Source organism: Diadema setosum, chromosome 7 (genome assembly GCF_964275005.1).
Source record: "Diadema setosum chromosome 7, eeDiaSeto1, whole genome shotgun sequence".
Classification (NCBI taxonomy): Eukaryota; Metazoa; Echinodermata; class Echinoidea; order Diadematoida; family Diadematidae; genus Diadema; species Diadema setosum.
In genome coordinates, this window is record NC_092691.1 from 9196929 (window position 1) to 9210853 (window position 13925).

Here is a 13925-nt window from a genome sequence, read left to right on the forward strand (position 1 = left end):
CAAATTAATATGGATTTGATATCCTGTAACATTGTAATTAGAATAAAAGCATAGTGCACATAAGAAGATAAACATCAGATTGTTTTAAATGGATTTGCCCGTCTGATAATTGCAGAGAAATTTCATGATATAAAATTATGTCAATATCATACTTTATATAGTCTCAAGATTACGTCTATATCAAAGTGTTAGTTCAGCACAGAGGCTTTATTTATATACTATTATGAGGATTTCTATTTTTTGTTTTGCGTATAATTATCTTGTAAAGAAATATAAAAATGGTTATGACAGAGAATGACAACATCTTTTTACCCATGAAGTAAATTTTTGATAAACTATAGTAAAACTAATGTTGTACATTGGCAGTTTATGAATTGATACATCCTTTCCTTTCCACATTAATGGAAATCCTGTAATTACCGCCACATTTTGGTTCTTCGTGTTTTCCAAGATGCTTGAAAGGATTATTTATAAACGAGTGATAACATTTCTAGATAAAAATGATATATTGAGTAGGAATCAATTTGGATCCCGTATCAAGTACTCAAATCGATGACAATGATGGTTGATATGTGTGATATATATCACTGTATATAACACGATTGTGGGTACATTTAAAGAGAACTCCTTAATGATTGGTATTTCCATAGATTTATTAAATTCTTTTGATACGATTAATCTCAGCATTATGTTATCAAAACTGAGACACTCTGATATGGTATTCGTAAATTATTTATGATTAGTTCAATAGTTATCTCTTAAATCGCTTTCAGTATACTACGTTTAAATCGTCTGTTTCAAATCCAAACAAATTTCCTGTGGTGTTCCTCAGAGCTCCTTAATTGCTATAATATTGGACCTTTCCTCTTCATTTTATACATTAACACTGAGGATTCATTCTCAGTGTTTTCGTTTCTTCATTATACGCAGACGATACTAATTCATAAAAACAAAGATTTGAATGAGCTTCAAGACAGGCAAATGACAATGTGCAAGAGTCGAGTGTATGGTTTCATGCCAATAAACTGTCAGTTAATCCGAAAAAAAAAATATAACTACATGATATTTAGTATTGTATAAGATTTTATGATTTCGATTACATTGAATGGTGTAAGAATACCTATGATTGAGTACACCGAGTTCCTTTGGGTTTATGTATACTCAACACTGCTCAAAGTTGAATTGGAACTATCACATAAGAAAAGTAAAGAAAAAGGTATCAAAAAGCAGTGGTATTTAGACTCCGTCCCATTTTGTATCGAAATGTCTTGCGAATGTTGTATTGTACACTCATCACCCCCTAATTCTCTTACTGCAATTTGGTATGGGCAAACACATGCCCGTCGCACCTTAAAATAACTAAGTGCCAAATCATTCGAATAATTGGTGCATCCCCTTTTATAGAAGTAATGCAATAATATTGTGCAGGCCCTTACGTCACCATTTTACATGATTTTCATCCTTTACAAGTCGAGATTATTATGACAAAAACAGTTTACCTTATTATTGCTTTCATTTAAGAACACTGTATAAAGCTGTCGTGTTCCATGTAAATGTATCTTTGTATTTCTTATTGATCTGAGTGGAATACATGTAAATGTATCTGAACTGACTTGAGTTAAATTAAATGTGGTCTAACGAAATAATGTTCATTTTGAAAGATTGATATAGAGAAGAGAAGGGAATAAACACTCGATATTATGCATCATGCTAACCCGACGTTCGAACAACACGTCTTCAATCCCGAGTTTCGAGTCTGATTTAAAAGGCATACTTCGATGTCTCACGTATTCATGTCTATGATACTGATAGCTCAAAGGTCATATTTGGCAGTTCTTTCATACCGAGCGGGAAGGCACTTGCCTATAAACTATTTTCATTTCGCTCTGCTGCATTTTTGTCGTTTAAAGATCGGTGTACTACCTCATGCACGGTCTAGGTTGCAGCTAAAAATGTATATGGCATCGAGCAGAGAAGAAATCTTGGAACTCCGGGATGAAGTGGAAACTTATAAACCAGGCTGCAGTGTTGCCTGCCCAGACACAATTGAATTTCCTGACAAGGTATTCATTGGTCTGTTTGGGAGGACGGGATGTGGCAAGACGTCACTAATAAACTCCCTGAAGTATGCAGTGCACGGAAAATTGCGGCGGTCGAAGTGGCTGCAGGTTGCAAGCCAAGAAAACGCCGGTGGTCACACAATGCATCGCAAGCTCGCGGACCTGACAAGGTCCATCTTTGTCATTGACAACCGTGGGCTGGACAATCCGGGCACAGTACAAGCAAAGTCGGAGATCACTGCCCAGCTTGGTATGATCAACTCTGTCAACGAAAGTGACACATTTTCATTGTTCGGGTTATTCCTATAAGAGAAAAGTGAAATTCCGTTTTTGACCTGCGCTGTTCTATAATTTGCAAGCATAGACAATTCATGTGTACCATTATACAGTTTACCGCATGCATCGATAAGTTATTATCTTATCTTTGGTATAAAGTGTAAATGGATATGATTGTGTGTATTGAAACTTATCGTTATGTTTTGTATTCTTGACCATTGTGTCGACTTTGTGAAGACACGAGTAATCAAGAACTGTCTACAGTGCAAGAAAGCAAGAAGGTCACTAAAAAAACTGACGTGATATTATGTTGAATGATATGGTATCCAAAAGGGAAATCAAAGCTCTTGATCTCAAACTGATTGTCATAAGACAGTGGCAGTCATACTTTAGTCTTGGAATCTCTTCCCTGTTTAGCTCTTCGGCGGGTAAGAGAGAGAAAGAAAGGTTAAGGGTTGGTCTTATACTCAGTATAAGACCAACCCTTAACCTTTATCACAAATTAAAGATCAGGGAAATAACGAAAGAGAAGAGAAGTTTTTGCATGTTTCATGGGCAGATGGAAAGTGTGTGTGTGTGTGTGTGTGTGTGTGTTTTATAGAAGGCTACATTTACATTTGATTAGTGTATTCATTATACATGATATATGTCATGCTTTGCATATTAATTTTGCTTGAATTTTGTATGCCTACATAATTTCATATACATATATTGTAGGCCTACATATACATCTTCTTTTTTCATGATTCAAGTTCACTTCTTGTTCAGAATTTTGATTTTGTATAATGAAACATTAAAGTGGAATTTATATAGCAACGAAAGGGAATGAAATAAAACAAATATTAGGCAAAAAAAAAAAAAAAAAAACAGTTAACCCCGTCGAGCTGAAAATCGCCTTACTAGAAAAAAAAAACACAAACACATACACACACACACACACACACACATACACACAAAACATGGAGAATGTAATCACCCCAAAAATACTAAGACTAACTTGCTGAGTCGAATTTTTAAATGAGTCGGAGGAAAAGTTCAATCCCATTCACTTAGAATACGGAAAAATTCAATCACACATGAGTCTTGTTGTAAGATAATTGCGTCACAAAACATAGCACTATATGAAGATTCAATTAAGTTTTAAAGTGGGTATATTTATGGTCGTATATCACGATATTTTGCATTTTCATTGTTTTCTGCAATTGTAAATCTGCAATTTTAGTCATGAAAACATCAGTGTTCATAATGGTTGTGGTAATAACTGATGAATTGTGACAACTGGTTATGGTCATCTAGCAACTAGCTGTCTGACCTTAAACTCTGGCTGGCGACCAGCAATGATCCGCAATGGCATACGCGTGAGGCCATAATGGATTTACTTGGATTCGATAATACTTTGTTTAGTTGTAGGTGCCTATACAAGGAAGTGTTTTTTCCATCCAGTCAATGTAAGTCTGTGGAAAGTATTCACATCAGTTCGTGAAAAAAACCAAACATGTTTAGTCGACATACATTGTAGATATGGACAAACATATCCGTCTTTGCTTCTTTAATACACACGTATTAACATCACGGAGTGAATAACTCGAAGTTTAACATCGCGTTTGTCGGGGTCAGGTCGAATTTCGCGAGGAAAAGTTGATTTCGCTTGAGAAGGCTTACTCTCTTCGATCCCCGGGACTTCGACGCTTTGCGACTTTACTAATATTACGTTATCATGTGCATGTACAATCGTCATGTAAACATGTTCACTGACACATTTGTCGTACGTCTAAAACATATCAAGTTCAAGTTCAAGTTCAACTTTATTTTCATTTCCATTAATAAGGAGAAATTATGTTCAATGCATAAACAAAACAAATTTGTAGTAATTTCGATAAACGTACATCAACAAGATACATGTGTTGATGATTAACGACGTAATTGCATTTATAAGGTACTTTTGTATATACATATGCATATTACACGGATGGGAATGGAAATGGAGGGTCCCACTAAAAAGCCAAGCTTGTACAATATGGGACCCTCAGAAATACATAAAAAGCAAATAATGGCTTCATGAAACTACAAACAAATATATGATACAAAATCAAAGAAACCAATGTCAACTGACATGAAATGAAAAAACAGGAAAGAACGAAAATAAGAGAAAAGGGAAACAAAAGAAAATGAAACTGCAACACACGCCATCGTGGACACAAGCAAACAGATTTCCAGGATGTATAGGAGTAATAAGACGCACCCTTGAATGATATTGTGAATATAAGGATTGGGTACATGACTATACCCGAAAAACTACAAAAGAGCGGACATATTAAAAACAAAGAAAACAAAGAATAGACACAATGATGCATTGTTCGATGACTGTCATATTTAAGGAGAACTTATATTCGACAGATTATTTTACTCTCATGATAGAAATAGTTGATGTGTAATGATTAATGCATATATATATATATATATATATATATATATATATAAGATAAGTGATAACTTAATTGAGCTAATGACACAAACCTAGTCCGGTAATATGTTATAAGATTTCAATAAACATTATTTCTATTTATTCTTGAAAGAATTCAAAGTTCGTGCTGTTACAATATCATTAGGAAGTGAGTTCCAAAACTTTGGCCCATCGTAAATAAAGGTGTTCTGAGCCAGCAGAGTTCTGAAAAAGGGCAAATGAAACTCATTCGAACGCCTTGTTGGGTAATTGTGAACGGACTGATTTCTTGGAAACATTGTTTCAAATATATTTGGAAGATTTTTTTTTATCAAAATTAAACATAAATTGTCCTAGGTTATACAGATACAAATCCTTGATTTTCAATATTTTGTTTTCAAAAAATAACGGGTCGGTATGAGACAGAAATGCAGTATGACATATAATACGGAGTGACTTCTTTTGTAATAAAAGTAATTTATCTAAGATTGTTTGATATGTATTTCCCCAAGCAAGAATACCATTTTAAGTACGGCAATATGAGAGATGAATATAATGTAATAAGGGACGACAAAGGAAGACAAAATTTAACCTTGTTGATTATACCAATATTTCTTGAAATAATTTTACATATACTATCAATATGGAATTTCCACGAAAGCTTATTATCAACTGTTATTCCCAGAAATTTAATATGGGAAACAATTTCCAGTGGAGTCCCATCAAAAACAACGTCAACAGGTGGTTTCTCTATAGAATTGCTAAAAAACATATATTTTGTTTTTTGAAGATTGAGAGATAATTTATTTGCCTTTATCCATTGGGCGACATTTTCTAATTCAGAGTTTATTGTATTTACAAGAGTAAGAGGATTATTGTGCGAAAAAAAATAAATTTGAGTCATCCGCAAAGAGAATAAAGAAAAGAACATCTGATGACCTACAAAAATCATTTATATAAACGAGAAACAAAAGCGGACCTAATAAACTTCCCTGTGGGACCCCACATTTGATATTTAACATTTGTGAATTATACCCATTCAAAGAGACATATTGCTTCCTGTTCATGAGGTAGCTCCTGAACCACTCCAAGGCCTTCCCACGCACTCCGTAATGATGTAATTTATCAAGTAAAATATCATGATTAATGGTGTCGAAGGCCTTGGAGAAGTCCAAGAACAAACCTATTAGATGCGAAGATCTGTCAATAGCGTGTGCCACTTTTTCTACAAAACTTAATAATGCATGTGTTGTGCTGTGTTTTTCTCTAAATCCGAACTGAGAATTTGAAAGTATATGATTGAATTTTTAAAAAGTAATAGTTCTTTTATGAACGATTTTTTCAAGAATTTTGAACAATGTACATAACAAAGAAATCGGTCGGTAATTATTAACATCTAATTTGTCGCCTTTTTTAAACAAGGGAATGACTTTTGCTATTTTCATGCTCTCAGGGACAATGCCATTGGAAAGAGATAAATTGAATATGTGAGCTAAAGGATCCGCAATTGAAGATATTACCCCCTTCAAAAGAAAATTACTGATGCCATCATGTCCAGCACTTTTTTTAGAACTAATATCTGAAACAATATTAATTATCTCCTGCTTATATGTTGGACTAAGACACATTGAACTAGAATTTGGTGGACCTAAAAATTCAGAAAAATGTTTCGTTGAATGGGGTATATTGCTTGCAAGATTTTCCCCGATTAAAGAAAAATGATTATTCAAAATATTACAAATCTGATGAGAATCTTCAATGATTTCATCTTCAAACCTAATTTTAGTAATACTACATTTATCATTTGATATATTCATTGCTTGCTTTAAAACCTTCCATGTGTTTTGCATATCGTGCCTATACAAATATAACTGCTTGGTATAATATTTTCTCTTTTCTATGCGTATAATTTTCGTCAACGTATTTTTATAACTAGTACATTTAAGTTTCGATTGCTCAGTAGGTTTCATTTTGAATTTATAATATAAATTATTCTTTCTGTTTATTGAACGTAAAAGTGATTTAGAGATCCATGGGAGCCTAGGTATTTTTTTATAATCAGATTGTTTTTGTCTACGTTTTGGAATATGGATATCCAAGAGTCGAAGAAACTTTTGCATAAAGTATTCAAAAGACAAATTTACATCATTTGTACTATGAAAGATACAAGACCAGTCTGTCATGTCTAAACTAGCACCTAGACTGGCTATATTTTCATGACTGATTCTTCGTCTCAATAAACAACCATATTTATTATCAATAGTATCATTTAAAGAGAAACTAGTAGAGATGGGGAAATGGTCTGTTATGTCTGAAAGCAGTATAAGGGAATCGGGAGGAGGAAGAATATTACAAAAAATATTATCAATAAGGGAGGCAGATTCATTAACTATTCGTGTGGGCTTAGATATCAAAGGCAAAAAAGAAGCAGATAAAAATATTTCCAAAAAATCTTGTGACATATTATTTTGTTTTTATAAGTCTATATTGAAATCTCCCATTATGAAACATTTTTTGTGAAGAAAAATTGGGTTCTTCACCAAATCCGAAAAATAATCTAAAAATGATTTAGTGTTTGCATTTGGAGGTCTATATACTACACCTATGATAATATTCTTACTGCCAGGAACGGATATTTCAATAAAAAGAGATTCAATCGAATCAGTCATGCTGTTAAGCTCATCACGAACTACATAATCATACATTTGTGAAACGTATAACGCAAGATTGTAAAGATGTATTACTATTACGCTAGATTATAAAGATGTATTACTTTTTTTTTTTTACCAGCAACAGACATGATAGATGACGCAGTTTGGAGATGATAATTATGACATATCTCTTCATTACTCTCTTTTAACTGAGTCCTTGCATTTTCCTCTTTTAAGATGGCAGGAGAGGATTTTGTGAGTGTGTGCGCTGGGACGGATACTCGTCTGGCCAGGAAGATTATGATGAACGCTTTGCGATAAACTGTGCGGTACTTGTCGTGAGGTATATTAAGACTTCTTGTTTGTAAAGATCACTTTATGTCCCTTGTTCATGTTGTTCACGTTTTGAGTGCCTACATGATTTAAAGAAATAAGCAAAATAATGACTACGGACTGTATTAAAGGCATATATAATTTCCACATGAAACAAAAACCCAGTTTTGTGCCTTGAAATATAGTAATGCGAGTTAAAAGGAAAGAAACAATAAATGTAAAAATTTGAAACAGCATAATTACTACAAAGTATTGTTAAATCTGCATAATATGAACAATACTTATGATAAAACTGTTTCTAGGCTAACCACAGTTGTTTAATGAGAAAAATAATGATATCTCCTTATATTACAGGCTGTATTGCAAAATGTTTTACGTGGTAGGGTGTTTTGTGATACAACTGACCCACACATATGCATTGAATGTGATGTCTTAACTTTGGTCACTGCTCCCAATGATAAACACTACGACACCTCATTTAATTCATATGCCAGTAAATCAAGTATGCCACCTATGTTTTACAACCTAAGGTAAGCGATTATTATCGAGACTAGTCATTACGTAGACAAAAGACCATGAACGTGAAATAGACCAGGGATAATAATTTCTAGACGCATTGGTTAGTAACAAAATAATGATGCACAGGACAGAGTGGATCGGTGAGAATTGGATGCGCGAATTTAACTTAGGGACTGTTTAAAAACCCAAGAGCGCAGGGAGTGGGTTTTAGACTGTTCCAAAGTTAAACGAGGGCATCCAATTCTCATTGATCCACGAAATAGCCATGTGCATCATTTGTGTTATGGGCCCCTAAATTCATGAAATACAACCATTTCCCCCATCATGCGTCTGGTGCACCTACAACACTTTACAAGACTTTGAGCCATGCGTTTGGATTTTAACGGACGCATGACTTAAAGGCCTTTTTACACTTTCAAATTTTTGCTTAGTCCCGTATCAACGGTGGGGCTTAGCCCCACTACCGGACTTTCCTTAGCCCACTTTCTGTTTACACTTGTTTTTGCCAAAGTGGGCTAGCCCCACCGATAATCCCGTACTATCTGGTCCTGCAAAAAAGCAGGGTTAGCACCGCAATTGCGGTGCCAAGCAAGCGAGTGTAAACAGAACGAAAAAATAATCCGGGGCGCATCCGGGGCTAAGCGAAGGGGACGAAGTCCGACCCCCCACTGACCAGTCAGAAACGAGGTAATCAAGTGCTGCCGGTGCGTGCGAGTACTTGTACAGTGCACAGCGTAATCATGAATATTCATGTGGTTTGGAAAGGACGGGACTAAGAAATACGAGTGTAAAAAGGTCAGTTTTCTCCTTAGCCCAGAACAAGAGCTTAGTACGGGATTTATTGGCGAGTGTAAAAAGCTGAAAAAAAGATTGTCTCTGGGTCAGAGAAAGAACGGGTTAAGAAACACAAGTGTAAAAAGGGCTTTAGTGAGGATCAGTAAAAATTAATGCATACCATTGACCAATCAGATTGCAGAGATTCTAAAGCCCATGTTAGAATTGTATTTTCACTCTTTCCGAGAATCTCATAATGTTGTTATCATCTGTAAGATGCATTATTGATAAAATTCACATTTCTTGTTGTTTCATGATATACCTATAACGAATGTATACCTTTCATTAAATGAAAATTAAAATTTTTAAAATAGGTTTTCTCGGCCAATTTCCCACGTTTGCCAGTCCAATTCCTTATTGCTACATTCAATTTAGCAAAATTTAGGGTAGATGACACGTTTGGTATTACAATTTTATGATCTCTTCATTCAAATTCATTTTGGAGCATTCAAATTACCTTTAGAGTCATTCTAATTAAGACTTTTTCAATTAGAATTCGTAAAACAAGCACCATTTCCTTATTAGTGCATTCAATTTAGAGTGATATAGTCACGTGGTCACGGACATGCTGCGCTCATTCATTCGAATTCATTTTTGAGCATCCAATTTAACAACTTTTACCGTCAATTTAGCACTCAAGTTAATTACCTTTTTTTTTCTTTCTTTATTTTTTCCAGCATAGTTATTGATTAGCAAGCATCATTACGTTTCATATTTTTCGTATCTTCAATGTGCTTATTGAGTCTCCCAGTCCAAAGATATTGCTTGTGGCCACAACTTATCTGGCCGTTAAGCGCATTATTCCCAGTGTGTCGGCCAGTTCTATAGGAAGTCAAGGTTATGATCATCAAATGTTCTTATAATTCTTTTTCTGTCTTCTTGAAATATACGTCTGTATCTATCTTGTGCTGTCATGACTGTAAGAAGATGAAGTTAATCTGTAGCATTGGCACATGTAGGCCTAAAATGACATGTTTTGAAGAAAGGGGGCGTTACAGAACAACAAACTCGAGTCATAATATAGGGTGAAAGATATGACACTTTTACTGCTAAACAGTGTATGAATGAAACAAAAAGTCACATACAAATACTCCTTTAAATGTTCTCACTTTCTCAGAAAAAAAAAATAACATGACGTTAAGTTTTGAATGGAAATGTTTAAAATTTGACAGCCTATTCGCAAAATTGAGTGATTCAAATACGCTTTTCGGCGAGTGGTGGCAAATTTGAATGAATGTAGAATACCAGCCAATTTGAATGCCCTTTTTTACGAATTCGAAAGCCACATGTGCAAATTTCATTAATCGGAATGCTAAATTGAACGCACAAGTTGCAATTTTGAACGTCAGACTGTGCAATAACGAGGGGTTTTGCTAAATTGAATGAACCTTCTTTCAAATGGACTGACAAAAGTGCAAATTTGGCCGGGAAAACCTATATCTTTCCGCACTTAATGCAATCTACTTTGTTTTACTTTTGAGATAACTATCTGATATATTTACAAGTTTTTGTTTTAAATTTACAACTATACTTTTGTTAATCAGTGGTTGTTAGTCAGTTCCTTCTCCCGTGAAACAAACAGAAAGAAAGATAACAACTGGGCAACTGTCGACTCAAGAAATCGTGTCTGGAGAATTGCCCTGATTTCGTTGGGCTGTATTATTTATTTTTCAGCTTCATTTTTTTTTTTTTTTTTTTTTTTTTGCTTTTCAGTGAATTTCTGTATTTCTTTACTTAGTACCTGGGTTAATAATCAAACTATCGTTGCTGTTCTTTATTTATGATATTTCATGGATCTGAGAGTGTGTTTCCACGTGATGACCTCGTAAATCAAAATTAATTTTACAAGATATTATAATGCAAGAGGAGCAATAAATATGTGTGTGTTTTGTCACTAACCATATCTTGTGATATCGATATAAAGAGGATGTCAGTTTATGTTATTCCATTTGTGCTAGTGTATTTTTCATTATATGTGGAATTACATGAAATGCGGGAATATAAGCATCATGTTAAGCTCTTGTGCTGAAACTGATTCATGGTGAGGAAAATTTCAAATATCCCCCAATTTGGTCATCAAAATGTCTCTCAGAGAGAAAGACTACAACCATGCACAGCTGGTTTTTCAAAACATCAGGGGAACTCACATTTTCAAGCATATTTGTCTATGTTATATAGCCTTCGTTATACGTCACTTATGGGAGGGGGAGAACGGAATTTCATTCTTAATTCTTTGCGCCATGTAATTATCTCATTTTCTACTAAAGTGCGGTTCATGATATCGACATGAATGATCAGCCAGACATCATCAGCTTTTTCCGCCAACATCAAGGTATGTGCAGGCTCAATCACGAACTTTTGTCGTTCATTATAGAGCGTGTTTATGCTTGGGCGTGTCACTGCGCATGTGTGTTTTTATGCACACGTTTGTATTCTACCTAATACTTTAAAGAACACGCACTTTTCTTTTAATTGTTTAAATCAGATCATTATTATTTTCCGAAACCAGAAAGTCCAGTTAGCGACTAAGTTTAATCTTAATGAAAGGGTTATCGCGCAAGTACTGACGGCTCATGATTGTAATTTTATGCATGAGAACTTGTGAGCCTCATTCATGTTACAACAAAATTTGAACAGCATTCCTGTAGATATTTACAGAAAAGGAAGATAGGTCGAGAAAGAAAAAAAAAAGCGAAAATAAGAGAAAGAAAGAAAAAATGAGAAAAAGAAAATGTCGAAATTATGATCCTTAGTTTGTTCTTAATTTGTTTAATTGTTCTTAATAATCAAGGTCGCTATCCACTAGCGGTGATCACACACGTTGATGTCGCTAAAAGGCAGTCAGTGGAAAATTTGGCAGCCGTCCTCCGGACATCCGGGATAAGATACATCTACGAAGTCGCCAATATCACCCTTGATAAACCGCGCCTAGAGGAAGTCTATCAAGTGAATCTTCTGTCGCTGCTTCAAAGGTGTATGAAACACAGTGACGATAATATGATCTTTAGGCACTGCCGTGCAAGAGATGGAATGAAAGCGAATGATGTTATTTGGATGTGGATGTTGGATGAAAGAGAGAGAGGCGAGTTCAGGAGGGAGAGAGAACAGATGAAGGAAAAGGAGAGAGAACAACGTCATAGAGAAGCAATAGAGCAGATGAAAAGGGAACAGGCAGAGAGAGAGAAGAATAAGGAAGAGGAGAGAGAACAACGTCATAGAGAAGCAATAGAGCAGATTAAACGGGAACAGGCGGAGAGAGAGAAGAGTAAGGAAAAGGAAAGAGAACAACGTCATAGAGAAGCAATAGAGCAGATGAAAAGGGAACAGGCAGAGAGAGAGAAGAATAAGGAAGAGGAGAGAGAACAACGTCATAGAAAAGCAATAGAGCAGATGAAAAGGGAACAGGCGGAGAGAGAGAAGAGTAAGGAAAAGGAAAGAGAACAACGTCATAGAGAAGTAATAGAGCAGATGAAAAGGGAACAGGCGGAGAGAGAGAAGAGTAAGGAAAAGGAAAGAGAACAACGTCATAGAGAAGTAATAGAGCAGATGAAAAGGGAACAGGCAGAGAGAGAGAAGAATAAGGAAGAGGAGAGAGAACAACGTCATAGAAAAGCAATAGAGCAGATGAAAAGGGAACAGGCGGAGAGAGAGAAGAGTAAGGAAAAGGAAAGAGAACAACGTCATAGAGAAGTAATAGAGCAGATGAAAAGGGAACAAGCGGAGAGAGAGAAGAGTAAGGAAAAGGAAAGAGAACAACGTCATAGAGAAGTAATAGAGCAGATGAAAAGGGAACAGGCAGAGAGAGAGAAGAATAAGGAAGAGGAGAGAGAACAACGTCATAGAAAAGCAATAGAGCAGATGAAAAGGGAACAGGCGGAGAGAGAGAAGAGTAAGGAAAAGGAAAGAGAACAACGTCATAGAGAAGTAATAGAGCAGATGAAAAGGGAACAGGCAGAGAGAGAGAAGAATAAGAAAGAGGAGAGAGAACAACGTCATAAAGAAGCCATAGAGCAGATTAAACGGGAACAAGCGGAGAGAGAGAAGAGAAGGGATGACGAGAGGGAACAACATCATAGAGAATCCATAGAACAGATTAAACGAGAGCAAGCAGAGAAAGAGAGGAGGAAGGAAGAGGAAAAAGAACAACGTCACAAAGAAGCCATAGAACAGATGAAACGGGAACACGAGGAGAGAGAGAAGAAAGGGAAAGAGGAACGGAAACGATACTTAATAGAAGCCATTGAGCAGATTGAACGACAGAAGGAGGAGAGAGATAAGAGAAGGGACGAGGAAAGGGAACTACATTTCAGAGAAGCCATAGAGCAAATGAAAAAGGAAGAGGCCGAGAGAGAGAAGCAGAAGGAAGAGAAGATGGAACGAAGTCACAGAGAAACAATAGAGAGGATCAAAGGACAGCAGGCGGAGAGGGAGAGAGAAAGGGAAAAGGAACGGGTGGAGAGAGAAAAAAGGAAGGAAGAGGAAAGAGAACAACGTTATAGAGAAGCAATAAAGCAGATTGAAGTGGAGCATGCTGAGAGAGAGAATAAGAAGGAAAAAGAGAGGGAACAACGCTTCAAAGAAACCATAGAGCAGATTGAACGAGCGAAGGAGAATGAGATTTGGAGAATCATGGAATCTAATCAGCAATTCCATGATCATGATACGATCACAACCTAGTTTTGCGAGCAATGACTGCAGCGTCATCATTGTCTTCTTGGAAGCTGATTTTCATATCATCATGGAATTCCTTGTCATTGTGATTCTACTGCGGTTTAACGTCAAATAAAGATCCACTTTTTTTGACTGAAA

The 13925-nt window shown here is 35.7% G+C and overlaps 1 protein-coding gene across 1 annotated transcript; it reads left to right on the top strand.

Moving 5' to 3' along the window:
* Window positions 1-1952: 1952 nt before the first annotated feature.
* Window positions 1953-13793, top strand: LOC140230701 (uncharacterized). The gene is made up of 3 exons (XM_072310841.1): window positions 1953-2310; window positions 11908-12132; window positions 13429-13793. Exons 1-3 carry the CDS (start codon window positions 1953-1955, stop codon window positions 13791-13793), a joined length of 948 nt encoding a protein of 315 aa, XP_072166942.1.
* The last annotated feature ends 132 nt before the right edge of the window (window positions 13794-13925 follow it).